Source organism: Phoenix dactylifera, chromosome 9, assembly GCF_009389715.1.
Source record: "Phoenix dactylifera cultivar Barhee BC4 chromosome 9, palm_55x_up_171113_PBpolish2nd_filt_p, whole genome shotgun sequence".
NCBI classification, from domain to species: Eukaryota; Viridiplantae; Streptophyta; class Magnoliopsida; order Arecales; family Arecaceae; genus Phoenix; species Phoenix dactylifera.
The window spans coordinates 11,227,560-11,244,652 of record NC_052400.1 but is presented as its reverse complement, the minus strand read 5'-3'; the positions used below and the strand labels follow the sequence as shown (position 1 = coordinate 11,244,652).

The following is a 17,093-nucleotide window of genomic DNA, read 5'->3' as shown; positions in this document are numbered from 1 at the left end:
TGATAGGATCAATTGCTACCCATCCTCTACCATACCTCCATCATAATGCCTATTTTATTTCCATATATCCACTCTCCTCGGCCAATCAAGAAATATGACAAAGGTTCCACTCCATCGAAAAGATGGATAACAAGGTCTTGCTCACAAACATGAAATTGCGTATCGGCTTTCATTTGCAAAGGAGGCTCGAGGGCTTGTTAAGAAAGACGGCAAGGGCCGCTGTAGGGGGGACAATGAAAGGCATTTTCCGATCTCCCCTCCACCGGAGGGTGCTTGTGGGGAGGGTGTGCCGCGACGAAACAAGGAAATGCTACAACACTTCAGTCGATTGGTGCAACACTTGCCCATGTGTTGCATCACTGCAGGGGATATATTGTTGAATTACCACCTGGACTAACATGTTTTTTTTTTTTTCCACTAAGCTACTCAAAGTTGTAAATTTTTTTGCTCATTATAATCACTCCAAACTAAGACTACCTCTGATTAGAACTACTAGCCTATGAGCTCAGCTCAAGTCAGATCTGAAACAACCGTTCTGGACTAGTCTTGCTCATGTCTTAAACTCGACTCCAACTCAAAATTACGTGACCTTTTTTAGGGGGCTCAATCCAGGACTTCAGCTTAGAGGTGAAGTGTCACTCGCGAGAATCGTAGTCACTCGCCATTTTCAAATTTGCTTTGGCAAATAAGGCTTCAGAGTGCATACATATGATCTAGGCAAGAGTTTCAAGCACCTCAGTTTGTGCCAGTATGGTTAAGTAACTCATCAAGACTGACCATATTGACTCTCTATGGCACTAGCAAATTACATGTACAGCGATACCATGAAATTGCATGACTTGGTTGGATGTCGTGAACATGCTCAGAATAATACATCAGAACTGAATCCAATTTTCTTCTGAATGGATTTCTTTTATTTCATCCAATGCTTTCTGCTAAATTCAAGTTGATATGTTCAGATGAACCAAGTTTCATTTATTTGCATCTCTCCATACCGTCCATCCCAAATGAGGCAAAGACATGCACTCTCCCCAAAGACTTAATGCTGCGCGTCGCTGTGGAGCCCCTTCCTCCACTTGAATTGGTGCTAAAGAAAAGCAACGGAAACTCGTCTATTGCTCTTCTAACGTCGGTGAGCTCACATACCTGCCATGGCATAATCCAGTGCATCCACAAGGAAGTCTGCAACAGGAAACAGAAATATTATTAAAAAATAATCTTAAGTTTTTTTAAAAAAGGCACCTAGCTTGCACCCTAGCAAGCATTAATTAGCAAGAACCTGCATCCTCTTTGGTGAAGCACATCGGAGGTTTTATTCTGAAGACATTTCCATGTATGCCCCCTTTCCCAACTAGCACTCCCAGATCTACAAATAAGAGAAACAACTAGCATAAAGGAAAGTTCAGGGATAAAAGAAAAGACTTGCATCAGAGGGAGAAAAAAAAAAGGAGAAAAGAAGGCCACAACATACCCTTAAGCTTCTCGAATAGTATTGCTGCTTCTGCTTTGGCAGGTGTCTTCTCTTTCCTATCAGTCACAAATTCTACTCCCAACATCAATCCCCTGCCTCTGACATCTCCTATGACTGAAATGAGGACAGCAATAATCAATGAGAATATAATCAAACACATATATCATGTGAAGGTGCACTAACCAAAGAATCCCTGCTCTCTTGCTGAAGCAATTTTTTATAAATATTCACCAAATAAAATAGATATAACATTACAAAACAACCATTCCTGCATTTGCAGGTTCAGCTCAAGTTGACCTGGCATGACATCATATAGAAAAAAGACATGGTCATTAAATTGTCAGTTGCTTAGAGTTGTGCATAGATGGTATCCAGTCATGGAATATAGAATGCTTGACTGATGTACTATTTGGCTGTTAGCATATATCATTGCATCCAATTTGAAATTAGTTTTATATTGGTCCAATGCCTACCAAAGGTCATACAGCCTTTTTGTATCAACAATTGCATATGATTCTTTGTTTCTTCCTGCCCTCCACAAATTCTTTATGTAGCTTCAGAAGCTGAGGGTGTCGCTGGGAAGAATAGATGAACACAATCAGTTGTGATTCACTGGAGTTTCTCTCGAGCCCCCCCTTTTGTGTAAAGATCAAAGATAACAAACTACGAGAAAAAAGTGTAAAAAACCACAGGTACGACCCTATTATGAATTCTTGACACCTAACATTGTTTCTCAAGTCTTCTAATGTCTTTCTATATCCTTTACTATTGAAAACCTTTAAAAATGTTTGGGAACAAGATCCAGAATAATTGGATTATGACACAGATAGTCAATATGTGGAATGCTAGATTGCCACTAATGGGCCTTTGTCATCTGGACCTGTCATGAAATTCACTGGATAATAGAGAATAGTGAGATTAACAAATTCTCAACTAATAATCCGATCAAACTTCAGTTCTTTTAATGATTGCACCATGTTTACATAAACATAAAGGCCACTAGTATCAGAGTCCTTGATGGTGGTTTGCATTTAAACTCAGGCTGAATTGACTTTTTTCTTTTCTTTTCTTTTTCACAGAATATGGTGGTTATTCACCACCACTCAGGTTTAAACCCGAGACCTCTCACTTGGAGAGAGTACCAACCAGACTGACTTGAAATATAAACAGAATCCTTTGTGTAAATTCCCCATAGAAGACTAAGTTCCATGATGTGTCTCTGACTGAATTACAAAATGTGAATTTTGACACAAGATCTGATTTTTAAGCCATTGATAACTCTGTGCTGGATACAATAAGCTATGGTCATCGAGTACAGATAGAAATGACCACAATTTATCGAGTAGGAAAAACTCAGTAGATTATGTAAATTCATATTTATGTATGACATATCAGGTATCACCAAACAAAAGACCAATATAAAGGCAAAGAAGATATTGATAGTAGAGGAAAGGTGAAAAAGGAGTTACTTTCATGCTTTTGCTGAAGAATTTTTAAACGTTCGATCAAGTGGGAACCAACATCAGCACAATGTGTTTGACGTTTTTCATTATCAAGAACCTTGAGTACTGCATGGCCACCAGCAGAGCACACAGGATTCCCACCAAAAGTGTTAAATTGAATTTTTTGTGACATTACTTGTGCTATCTCAGGTGTAGTAACAACTGCTCCTAATGGTAGACCATTGCCAATACCCTGAAACATGCAGAGAAGCCAAATAAAACCACACATCTTTAATGCAATATTGGTAAATGAAGCTTCTGGTGGACTGATGCTAGATTTGATCGTATGCTTTACACCAAGTGATGATGTAATTTATACTCACGGAAGAGCCTCAATAGAGTGCACATGAATATCTCAAGTTATACAAATACTATAAAAATATATGTGATGGAATAGAAGACCTTTGCCATCGTGACAATATCCGGAATGACACCCTGTGTCTCAAACCCCCAATAATGGCTTCCAGTGCGACCAAACCCACTCTGAACCTCATCAGCTATGCAGACTCCACCAGCCTTACGAACAATATCAAACACCAATTTGAGGTACCCAGGGGCCAACTCAACTGCCCCGCCAACACCCTATCAACAATAGGAATTAAAACATTAAATGGTTAAGTTGCTCGAGAAAAGGACAGAAACCACATTCTACTGCAGTAACAGAATTATAATTTTTGATCTACTCTTAGCAAGACCTGAAAAGTTTCTGCAATGAAACCTGCAACATTTCCAGGACTACCATAGTTAATATGATCTTGAACTTCTTTGGCATAACGTACAGCATCAGAGCCAAATGTCCCACGATAAGGATCAGGGTTCATGACATGATGAATCTCACCCTACAGAAGTTTAGGACAGATAAACATGAGGAGTGATATTGACAGAAAACTACAAATGTTTGTTTCATGGCATTTCCATGAAGCAGCTGCATTTTGTACGGCAAATACTAGTCATAGATTAAACAAAACAGAGATTTGGTGCTGGATACTTGTGAACAGAATAATAAGCAACTCAAACATCATTGAATCTGATAATAAAGATATTCCTTTTCTAGTTAGATTCTTAAAAAATAATCAGATAATCCAAAGGAAAAAGAGGACTTCTGCAATATTTACATCTGTCCAAAGAACAGAAAATATATTGGAAGAACTCAAAGAGAAAATATTGACCATAAACCATCCCAGCATTCTCGTATTTACCATGCTTATATTGTGCTGGGACCCTCTTTGCTGTTCAACATTCTATAGCATATGGCATGACAGGCCATACCCTCACTTCATAAACTTTTCCTTCAAATTGCCAATGAACATGCCATTGAAATGACAACCCAAAGCACTTCTCTGCATCCACCTAGCCCTAATTGCAATAAATATGTAAAGATGCAAGGCAACAAACTAATCACAATAATACATTTCCTTATGCCTCCAGTTTTGGTTGGAGCCTGATTATTGTTTTTATTTTTTTACAAAGTGTGCTTGACATATGCATTGCTGAGCTAACATTTTAAACCATTGTTCTCCAAGCATTTCCTGTATAATTGCAATTCAGCACTCGACCTTGGCCTAATCATATTACTAACACTAAATCTGTTTGACTAGAAAAAAATATTCTCCCAAATACATACATTTGAGGCTCCAGTTTATCCAACTCCACCTTTTCAATTTCCATTATGAACCTTCATGAACCTCTTTTCTTCAGTTTTCTCATACTTGCAGCTCGGTTTGTGACCCCACTGTGTGGGCCCATGATGCCATGTTCTTGTACATGCATCAGCAGCAAGTTCATTTATGATATGTGAAAAGATAAACGCTGAGTGCTGACCCTTGATTCAGGCACAAAAAGGTTGGAAATTCAGTTGAGTGGTCACAACTACTGATGTTTGCTGCTGCTCTAGCATATATGCCATCGAAAATATCAGTCTATCCTTAGTGTCCGTCTTTATTCCTTGAGGCCTACCAAATTGTTATGGTTTTTACATATTGTCTCTGATTTGACTGAGAGCATATCTGGATTCTTCTCTTTTATCTAAAATTCTCATCAATTCTTCCAAGAAAAAACCTCCAAATTGGTTTCCTATTTTATTGTCAATTTTATTAATCTTTGTTCCACCATCTCACCAATAATTTATATTAGCTCATAAGTTGTATTCTAAGTGCAATTGTGTATATCATTCTTAATCACAAATAGCTAGCATAATGGTTGTCCTACAGAATCTGGCATTTTCCTTTTTTAAAAAAAGGAAAAAGGATCTAGTGTTTTCTTGATTTGCAGGATTTATTATATAAACAAATAAACCATATTAACTCAAATTCTTCCATCATTTTCCATAACTCTAATGGTAGTTCATTTGGTCCTTGCACCATTCCCTTTGCATCATTTTCTAAGTTAGGTCTACTTCTTTGTTTAGTTGACTTGGTACAGACCTAATAACTCTCTAATAATACTAATCTTCTAATAAAGTCCTCTTGTAGAATCCTGATTTGTTAATTTCTAAAATAAAATTTTCATCTTTCTTTTACTTCCTTATCTTTCATGACCTTATCTTTCATGACCAAACTCATACTATCCTTACTCTTCTGAAATACTATCTTGTACTTAACCTGGTCTATATCTCTAGTTTCTCTCTCCCTCATCCTATCGAACTCCAAGGTTTCTTTCCTCCTATCCAATGTGTTAGAGCATCCCCAGAAAGTATTTATTTTGTAACAGCATGTGATAATTTTTTTCCTCTCAAGCACTTGAGGTTCATAAAGGTCTAATAATTGGAAGTAGTTACTTTAAAAGTGATGCTATGAAGATCCGCATGGTTATGCAGCTAAAATATGTATCAGTTTAGCACCTATAAGTGAGGCATCAACAAGAAACTGTACCAGGTAACAATCTTCTGTGAAGTCAATGCTATGAAGATCTGCATGGTTATGCAATTTAAAAATATGTAACAGGTTAGCACCTATAAATGAGGCATAAGCAAGAAATTGTACCTGGTACCAATCTGAGAAGTCAAGAGTTCCCTTTTGTTTTTTGTCTCATTACATGTTTCCAGAAAAGATGCCTTAAAAAAAGTCATTTTAATTTTGCTTTCTACCAAAGGCACTATGCTGATCACATATCTCGGAGTTAATGTTAATGCTTAAACACAATGGTTAGCCCCGCTACCAAATCTTTACTTTCTTCAGGAAGGAATAGATTGGATTGGCATTGAGGGTGTCATTGATAGCTTTTAAGATTAGGTTTGGCAAATGGCTGTAAGAATTTGATTTGATTGAAGTTATGGATATGAATCGATATAATTGTTTAATGCCATGGAATTGACATCATCAAATAGAACAATGAAGCATCTTTTGTCGATCAATGAACATATTGGATAAATTCATTGACTGATTAAGGTCTGAAACTGAATTTCAGTAAATAACTAGACAAGCAAGAAGTCAACCTCAACCTACTGTAGGCTTGATTGTTTAGACAACAATAAATTAATGTCTGACAACTCAAGGAGTACTCTGATTCTAAGATGAAATCAATATGTTCTCCACAAATGGAGGCAGACAAGGATGATAATAGTAACAAAATACCTTGGCTAGTCAACATTATAATTACCTTAAATTCTTGTATAAAGCTTGTTCAGTTGGTCATTCCTATATGGTCATAGCCTCCCAACAGGTATAAAAGCTTTCTTGCAACTGTTATCCAAGTTCAAATAGGTATTCCTTTTTTTCCCTGTTTTATCAGATCCTTCCCCAAAATCAGGTATTCTCTGCATGAGAGGACCATTTTCTGGCTTTTTTGGTGCTCCCTGAAACTGTCTAGATTACTCCACTTGTTATCACAACTCCTTGCGTCCTTTGACATACTCATCTGTAGTTGTAGGTGTGATGTTAGTTGTACTGCAGATCCCCTTCAACATATTCATGGCTTCTACAAAATACATTATGAAGATGCAGCTATTCTCCAATGTATTAAAGAAAAATTAGTCTTTGATAATCTATTAAGAGAAAAGAATTAGTAATTCTTCCCTGTCTTTAAGCCAGTGCAAATTTGACCTTTCTCCTCAATATATTTTTTTCTTTTTTATAGAATAGTTCCATCTTTAACTTACTGAATCTACTTTAATGTTGCAACTAATAAACCAACACAGTGAGAATAGCATGATGAAGTTACTCTAGGAGAGAAAGAACATCAAAAGCTTTTCAGTTATAAAAAATCATTTCATGAGTTCAATTTCAGGATTAAGGCCTGTGCGCCAAGAGATATTTTAACTGTAGATATGCAATGAACAAAACTCTTGATATATTTGTCGTAGAATGTAATCAGTTATCGATAATACAACAACCTGAGGGATCGGGTATTTCCAAGTATGGAGAGCTGTCAATCCTATTGTTGCAGAACTTCCACCATGATATGCATTTCTCAAGGCAATCATGCTCAAGTTACCAGTATACAGTCGAGCCATCATCATTGCTAATTCATTTGCTTCAGTCCCAGAATTGACAAAATAAACAACCTGCATTTTCCTCGGAATGAATTAATAGCAACAAAAAATAACGTATTTGCTTCTTTTTTTTACATCCCAAAAATATAAGGAATCCTTAAACAACTAATTTGCATTGTTTTTACATCTCAAAAGTAATTAATCCAAAGGACAATGAGAAGGCATGCTACCGAAACAATCATATTGCCTAGTCATTGCAGCAGAGAGGAGCATAGTGATATTAAAGACTGGAAAAATTTTAAAGAATATTACCTTCAGATTTCCTGGCATTTTTGATGCCAGAGCTTCAGCGAATTCAACAATGGCATGATGCAAGTAAATGGTGGTGGTGTGCTGAAGAAGCTTAGTCTGCTCCACCACGGCATTCACCACGTCGGGATGACAATGCCCGCAGGACACTGTAACTATTCCAGCAAATGCATCAAGATAACGCTTTCCGTTCTCATCATAGAGATATTGCATCTTCCCTTCCACAATGTTGAGCTGCAGAAAGCATATACGCAAGATTGAAGAACCAAAACGGAGGATCCTTCGCATTTACATTTCTTTGAACAACCAATTTTTTGTTTTTTTAAAGTAAAAGGATATCCCAAGCTAGTAATATTAGATCACATAAGAGATATTTTGCACTAGATTCTAGATCAAAAGATTAAAATAGTTTCTGTTATACGAAAAGAGGAGCTTGTGTGATAAACTTAAAAGTACTATTTTCTTCAGGAAAAAAAAATGATACTAGAAACATGTTAATGATTGAGGATGTTTAAATCTGCGACTGATCTGATGCCTCGAAGAAATGATCGGAACACGATCCATGTTCAAAACTCTCGAGCTTCCGAGTGCCGATACCGCCGTGATTAGGGAATCCAGAGATAAACAGGAGCAAGAGAGGGTGATAAGAGAAAAGAGAAGGGGAGTATTACCGGCTTCTGGTAGTAGTAGAAGAGCGAGGGACCGAGAAAAGTCTTCCTTTTCTGGAGGATCTCCTCCCCCGGCATCCCCTTGTATGGCCGCGGCTGGTGGTCGAACGGCGGGAGCGACGGCGGAGCGGCCGCCGAGGACGCGAGGCCACGCCGAAGGATAAGCCGCCGGAGCTCCGCCCTCAGTCCAAGGCTCCTCCGCCATAGATCTCTGGGAACAAACATCACGGAGAAGGGAAAGTAGGAAGGTGGAAGGAGGGCTTTTGGCGCCGGTTTTTAGTAAGACGCCGCAGTTAGCCAGCAATATGATGAAAAGCACGCAGTGGAAAAGTATGGAAGAAAACGATCGAAATATTTTTTCTTTGTCAGTGTAACCTAAGCTATATTCTAATTTCCATTGGAATCTAGTTATGGCTGTACTACTCTCATAGGAAGTATTTTACTTCAATTCCAATTGAGAATCGTACCGAGTTCTATCATACGGTGGGAATTTAGAGGGATCCGTATCTTTCACGCAAAATAAAAATTCAGCGAATCCACTGATGGATCCACCCCTTCCGGTTTGAGATCTGTGCAGTGGATGTTGGAAGCACTATAAGATATGTGCGGTCGGTGATCTTACAATTGTTTCGTGCAATTTTATTTTTTTTTAACGAATAATATGGATGAGGATTTCCACAGCTTGAGTCCATTATTTACGTTCAGCAACAAAAGATATTGCCCAACCTATTAGCTGCTCTCAATCAGCCACCTTCGGAAGACATGTTTAGCTACATAAGAAGTAATATTTATCTTTTGTCGTCAAACATCATGGATGAGCATATCCTTATGAAAAATCTTCTGGCATAATTTAGAAAATAGTTATTCTGTAATTTGTTCTAACATGATATGATCAACCAGTAGAATAGAAATAGCATACAACGATCTTTCCCATATAACTCTCAATTCCACCATAGAGGATCGACTTTGATGCGAAAGATACAACCTCGTCCTATGAAACTATTACAAATATTATCTAGAAATTATTATATCTTTATTTTATAAAAATTATAAAAAATAATTTACTAGAATAAAATCAAAAAATTGAAAAGAAATTATTTGGATCGAGATGTGTGATATACACTAGCTTAAGAACGTGATTCGCATATTTATAACTAAATCAACATTGTTTTTAAAAGAGTCACAACTTTTAACAAAGAAAATGATAAAAGTTTTGAAATTTTTAAATCATCTAAAATTTAGGAATAAAACTGGCATATTTTTTAAAATTTTTAATTTTTGTTTTTTGAAGTTAAAACTCGAACAGCAACTTCCACGGCTTGTTGGAAGATGATGCAGAAGATAGAATGCTCTATTGAAATTATCATAAAATAATTGCGCTGAGCTGGAGATTCCCTCACGGTATCCGGATAGGGCACGGCTGTCGGAATTTCGATGCCGAAGCACTTTGAAAGCAGGTGTTGAGCAGGCAGCGGTGGGGGATAGAAGTCCGTGGGTTCTGGCAGCGGTGTATGCAAGCACAGAGTATAGGGTGAGGCGGAATTTGTGGGTGGAGGCCACTCAGTTGATCAGGCAGGGATATCCAATGTTATTGGCAGGTGACTTTAATTGCATTGTGGATCCTCAGGAGAAGAGGGGTGGGAAGCCTTTTTCTTGTGACAGGAAGGTTAAGGAGTTTCAGGACTTCCTCATGATGAATGGTTTGGTTGACTTGGGTTTTTCTGGCCCAAAGTTCACATGGTGTAATAATCAGCAGGGACAGGCCAGAGTATGGGAGCGGCTAGATAGAGCCTGTGCTACTGCGGGGTGGATCCAGTGTTTTCCGGATTACCAGGTCAGTCATTTGCCGAGGATTGCCTCGGACCACTGCCCACTATTGGTGAGCACTGATGCACCTGTACTAGTTCGCCCTCCCTTCAGGTTCGAGAAGATTTGGCTCAGTTATCCTAGATCCTGGGAGATGGTGCGGGAGGCTTGGAGGGTACCTGTTAGGGGAGATGCTATGTACTGAGTATCTCGTAGACTGGAGATGACGAGGAGACGGCTTCGGAGGTGGAATCGTGAGGAGGTGGGGAACATTTTTAGGAGGGTGGAGGATCTAGAGGGGGCGATCACCAGGTTACAGTTTCAGGAGGCCCAGGGAGGGGGCTTATCGGAGGAGGAGGTGGGGGAGCTTAGATCTCACTTGGCACTGCATAATTCTTTACTTAGACAGCAGGAGGTATTTTGGAGACAGAAGTCTAGGATACAGTGGATATTGGAGGGAGATCGGAACACCAGATATTTTCATCAGGCGACAGTTATCAGAAGGCACCAGAATAGGGTCAGAGCCATCAGGGGTGAGGATGGGCAGATGACGGAGGATCCTGTTCAGATTAGTCGGATTGTGGAGAGTTTTTTCAGAGCGCGATGGACTGAGCAGTTAGGGGGCGGGAGTTCAGAGGACATACCGGCGCCTTTAGCTGGGGTGTCGGAGGAGGAGGCTGCAGCATTGATCAGGCCAGTATTGGAGAGGGAGGTTAGGGAGGCGGTCGGGTCCCTTGAGGGGGATAAGGCTCCGGGGCCAGATGGTTTTCCTCCGTTATTTTTTCAGAGGTACTGGATGATAGTCGGACATGATGTGACGGCAGCCATACAGCAGTTCTTTGGTATATTTGCGATGCCTACTGAGTGGCAGCGGACCTTCATCACACTGATACCGAAACGGCAGGACGCCTCGGAGCCGGGCCATTTTCGCCCGATTAGCCTGTGTACGACCTTGTACAAGGCGATGGCGAAGATACTTGCCGTTAGGTTGAGGGAGATTCTCCCGAGGTTGATCAGTCCGGAGCAGAGTGCATTCTTGAGAGGGCGGAGTATCTCAGATAATGTGATGATTGCCCAGGAGTTTATGTTTGATATGCATAGAGCCCCGATGAGGAGGAGCTTGATGGGGATCAAGCTTGATATGGAGAGGGCCTACGACAGGATGAGTTGGGATTTTCTGCAGCAATCCATGCAGGGGTTTGGCTTTCCCGAGATATGGATTAGCTGGGTTATGGGATGTGTGAGGGCTCCCTCATTTGCCATCTTGGTGAATGGCTCGCCATCCCGATTTTTTGAGCCGGCCGGAGGGCTGCGACAGGGTTGTCCCCTCTCACCACTACTGTTTATTATGTGTGCGGATGCGCTGTCTAGAGCGCTCAGACAGGCGATGGTCACTCAGGAGATAGAGGTTTACAGGCCGGCGGAGGGAGCTCCTCCATTGTCTCACCTTCTTTTTGCTGATGATTGTTTATTACTTGCCCGGGCTACGAGGCGGACTGCGGAGGCTCTTCGAAGGATTCTATGCCACTATTGCGAGGTATCAGGACAGAGAGTTAATTTGGGGAAGTCTACTGTATGCTTTAGCCCGAGGATCAGGTCGGCAGTGAGGACCTCTATCTTGGAGATTTTGGAGGTGGGTGAGCAGGAGGGTATGCTGAGGTATTTGGGGGTTCCGATTTCTGGCCGGCGGTTGCGGAGCAGGGACTGCTTCTCACTCGAGCTCAGTATTAGACACAGACTGGAGGGATGGCAGATGCATACTCTTTCCATGATGGGGAGGATCACATTGGTTCGGTCAGTTCTTTCTTCACTTCCCATCTATTTATTGTCCAATTCCTTTATTCCGGTGTCTCTTGTGAGGACCTTGGAGCAGACTTTTAGAAACTTTATCTGGGGTGGGAATAGGGGCAGAGGTGGTGTTCACCTGGTGGCATGGGAGGTGGTGTGTCAGCCGATCAGGTTCGGTGGGTTGGGGGTGTTGTCTCTGATGGCTAGGAGGGAGGCTTTAGTGGCTCGACATGCAGCGAGGTTTGTGCTAGAGCCTGACAGCATGTGGTCCTCGTTGATGAGGGCCAAATATGGAGCTCTGATACCTGGAGTGCGTGGAGGCCGATTACATTCGCCGGTGTGGAGGGAGATGTGTGCTAGGGCTGCGTTGGTGCTACCGGAGATGAGATGGGCCATTGGTGATGGGCGGTCTATAGATGTTTTGGAGGACAGGTGGGTGACTGAGCAGCCGATCAGCCGGATTCCGACCTTGGTGGACTCGGCGAGGATTGATGGATTTAGGGTTAGTGATCTGATACATCCAGAGGGGGGCTGCTGGAGGGAGGGATTGATTCGGGAGGTGTTTGGGGAGGAGTTGGCAGTGATGATCATGGACCTTCCGATTCCTTTGCAGGAGGTGCCAGATAGATTAGTCTGGTGGCCGACGGGTCGAGCGCAGGTGCGAGCCAGGGATCTCCACACTTTGACGAGTAGGGTGTCAGACCGGCAGATTGAGGGCAGATGGATATGGCGGCTACGATGTCATCTGCGGGTAGAGCTCTTCTTCTGGAAGGTGGCATGGGGATGCCTACCAACCAGGGGTATGCTAGCCGGACGGGGCATGCAGATTTCTCAGTGCTGTGAGCGATGTTCAGGTATCGAGGAGACCATTGACCATGTTTTGCTGCAATGCCCCAGGGCTAGAGAGATATGGAGTAGGTCTCCTGTTATGTTACCCCTTTCAGTGGAGTCGGCCCAGGACCTGATGCATGTGTTGAGAGTCTCTATGCGGAGCCCTTGTTCTGTTGAGGCGGGTATTATGATGGCACACTTGACTTATCATATATGGTTGGATAGGAATGCTGGTCTATTTGAGGGCAGGAGGTGGTCCGCGAGGATGGTGGTGGATCGAGCTATGCTACATGCAGGGGAGATGGTCGCGACTACTGCGTGGTTCACTTCTGGAATGGCTAGGGACATCATGGGTATCTTTCCCGCTGCTACAGCGCCCAGGTTCGCCCTTGTTTCTTGGGTACCCCCACCCCTTGGTCATTTCAAGGTGAATTTTGATGGTAGTCGGTCGGTGGATGGTGTCTCTGGAGGTGTGGGTTTTGTGATCAGAGACGGGAGGGGCAGATTGATAGCCGCCGGTGGCCGTCGCATCCCAGGGCTTACTATTGTTGGAGCAGAGCTGAGGGCTGCTTGGGAGGGCTTATCTTACGCGAGGAGGGTCCTCGGCGCCGCCCGGGTGCATCTAGAGGGTGATTCTTCGGTGGTGATCGATTGGATCCAGGGGGTGGATAGGTTCGGTGATGATCACCCACTCATCCGTGAGACTAGGAGGCTGGTTCAGGAGATGGGTGATTTTCATGCTACACATGTGTATCGGGAGGCGAACAGAGCTGCTGACTGGGTCGCCTCTTACGTAGCTAGGCATTCCGGAGAGTTTCTTTGAACTTCAGCAGCTGATAGTCCCACTCCGTTGTTATCTTTACTTTCTTTTGATATGGCTGGATGTACTCAAGTTAGAGTTATATGAACTGCCGTTTTTACAAAAAAAAAAAAAAAAAAGGTGTTGAGCCCGATTATTCTATAGATATATAAAGAGCTTGGCCGGTTTAGATAGATGATGATATAAAAAAATATTGTAGATAAAATTAAATTCAAATAATTGTACGGAGCTGGAGATTGCCTTCGGAAGCCTAGATACAAACGGATGTTGAACCCTGGGTCATGGTTTCAAGATGAAACACCAAATTCTGGTTTGGAGGATATAGTAGCCTGACTCTTTGACACTTTGAGTGGCCCTCAATTGGTTGCATTCATGCTAGATTAATGTGAACGACCGTTATATATATATATATATATATATATATATATATATATATATATATATATATATATATATATATATATATATATATATATATATATATATATACACACATGTGTACATGTGTACATATGTGTACATATGTACATATATATACATGTGTACAGATATATATATATATGTATGTGTGTGTGTGTGTACACATATATATACACACACACACACACACACACACACACACACACACACACACACACACACATATATATATATATATATATGTATATATGTATGTATACATACATACATATATATATATATGTATGTATACATACATACATACATACATACATACATATATATGTATACATACATACATACATATATATATATATATATATATATATATATATATATATATATATATATATATATGTATACATACATACATACATATATATATATATATGTATACATACATACATACATACATATATATATATATATATATATATATATATATATATATATATATATGTATACATACAAACATACATACATATATATATATATACATACATACATATATATATGTATATGTATACATACATACATATATGTATACATACATACACATACACATACACATACATATACATACACATACATATACATACATATACATACATATTTTTGGTCCAGTTAATCAGTGGCTTGGTCTGCCTGAAACCTGGACTCCACAGATATAAGATAGATGGTGGACATTAGCCTCTTCAATCTTAAAAAAAAAAAAGAAGAGAGAGAGAGAGAATCTTTACCAACAGCTTATAAAATAATCTTAGAATAAATCATATAAGCTGCACTTGGAGATTATTAAACTTCAAATTAATAAGTTTACTTTTTCTCTAAACTTTAAAATTTTAGGTAATCTTGAAATTGGTTAATTTTCTTTTCCGACAACAATGTACTGGCCTTAGCTTTTTTATAGCTACCTCCCTAGATTGCAGTGAACTAATTGTCAAATCTTAGATATTTGCAGTATGATTTTATCATGTCTAAAACCCAACCAAATCAAACAGTCGTCGGAGCTGGGTAGACCGGAAAGAGCAGGTAGGGCCACTTAAGCTACGTAACAATTTAATATTCAGTTCTTTTAAAATTACAATATTCAACTGTAGGTGGGGTCAATTAAGCAATAGCTCTAAAGTATTTTTCCTTATTTGTTGAGCAATCATTTTGTCGATATAACAATAATAAGATTAACCATTGTTTAAACATTAACCTGCTGATTGAGAAACCAACATAATAATAGAAAATTTCCGAACAGCCATGCCCCCCTCAGTGTAACAACCTGTCAGTGTTTGATTGGCCTATGAAAAGATTTTCTTAAGAATTTTTTGTGTTTTTTTTTGGAAGAAAATGAATTTTTACAGTTAGATTGTTTGATAATACTCCTATTAGTTGAGATTACATGGTTGATTTTTATGGAATCACAGTTTTCATGTTTCTTAAAATTTTACAACACAATTCCTATAAATTGACCCATTAGTAGGTATTTGATATCTAATCGTAAGCCTATTTCCCAAAAGTTCACTTGAAGGTCACTCTAAGGTTGTGAGAAACCAGTGTATCATTGGTGTATTGGAAGTATTTTTTGAGAAAATAATTTTTTTATATTTTTTTAAACAAAATAAACTTTTAGAATTAGAACACTCGATATGGTGCAATTGATTTCTTAAATATTTTTGTAAAAATTTTAAAACTGTTTTTTTTGGAACTTTTTGAATGAAAATGATTTTTTAAAGAAGATCCACTTTGGGGCAATTGATCTTTCTTAGTTTCTTAGTTTTGGAAAAAAGATTTTTTTCGCAAAAAGATAATTTTTTAAATAATTTTTTGAAAGAAAATGATTTTTTTGATATTTTTTTTAATAATTCATCTTGGTAATTTGCTCCAGGCAGATTCTTCTTATGTTTCTCTATATATAAAAGAAATAAAAAAGAAAAAAAAACTTGAATATCATCCACACCACCATATTCAATCAAATCAACAAAAATCAACTACAACGATAGCATTTATTACACTTGTCATCCTTCATTCTTTGCAGCAACCAAATGCTTTAGCAAAGAGAAAAAAAAAACTACATCCACAAGTGTTTTTTTTGTTGTAAAAAGTACTATTTTTTTTATTCTTAAAAATAGTTCCAGGCTGGCATATAACACTTCCAATGAGTAGGGAACTTTTTCTTTCTCATTTTTTTCGATTGTTCCTAAAATATAATATGGCAATATAATAAATTATAATAAATAGAAGGTTTTAGTAGCTTAAGTTGTAATACATGTTAAGCCATAAACTTAATCCTAAGTAAAAATTTATGTCATTAATATTGGCATTCATTAATATCAGCATCGACATAGTGACATATGACTTTAGATAAGCTGATCCTCTATGCAATAATTTCTATCGTTAATATCAACGTCATTAATACTAGTATGGACACGATTTTTTTTTTTAAATTATTTTTAAAATATAATATAGCAATGTAACAAATCATAATAAGATTTTAATAGACAAATTTCTATTGCATATTTAACAATAAATTTTAGTGATGGCTCAACAAAAGGTCTCATCACGAATACATGCATCCACATAACGAATAAAGAACTCTGCATAAGTTGAGCCATATTAAACAATAAAATTTAATTAACATTTAATTATAGTCTAGCAAAAACTCTCGTCATCAATACCATTATTTACATAGCAAATGGAGAATCATACACAAATGCAGAAACTCTCATCATTAATATTGGCATCACTAATACTGACCCGATGATATGCATGGTTTAGTCGCTATTTTTTTAAAAAAATTTCAATTGCTTGTGAAATATATAATCCAATACTATAACAAATTCCAATAAATAGAATATTTTAATAACAAAATTTTTATTGTACATTAAGTAACGAACTTTAATGATAGCCGGGTATATTAATAACGATATCTATATGATGAATAGAAAACTCTATACAAGTTTGAAGTTTTATTTTATATATATATATATATATATATATATATATATACACATATATA

At 38.7% G+C, this 17,093-nt stretch overlaps 1 protein-coding gene across 1 annotated transcript; it reads right to left on the bottom strand.

Annotated features, from left to right (window-relative positions):
• Window positions 1-754: 754 nt before the first annotated feature.
• LOC103700724 (alanine--glyoxylate aminotransferase 2 homolog 1, mitochondrial) lies at window positions 755-8,797 on the bottom strand. Its single transcript, XM_008782608.4, has 9 exons — window positions 8,383-8,797; window positions 7,715-7,945; window positions 7,304-7,474; window positions 3,669-3,812; window positions 3,376-3,555; window positions 2,941-3,166; window positions 1,472-1,585; window positions 1,280-1,366; window positions 755-1,182 (listed from the first exon to the last, which is right to left on the bottom strand). Exons 1-9 carry the CDS (start codon window positions 8,602-8,604, stop codon window positions 1,139-1,141), a joined length of 1,419 nt encoding a protein of 472 aa, XP_008780830.2. The 5' UTR covers window positions 8,605-8,797; the 3' UTR covers window positions 755-1,138.
• Between the last annotated feature and the right edge of the window lie 8,296 nt (window positions 8,798-17,093).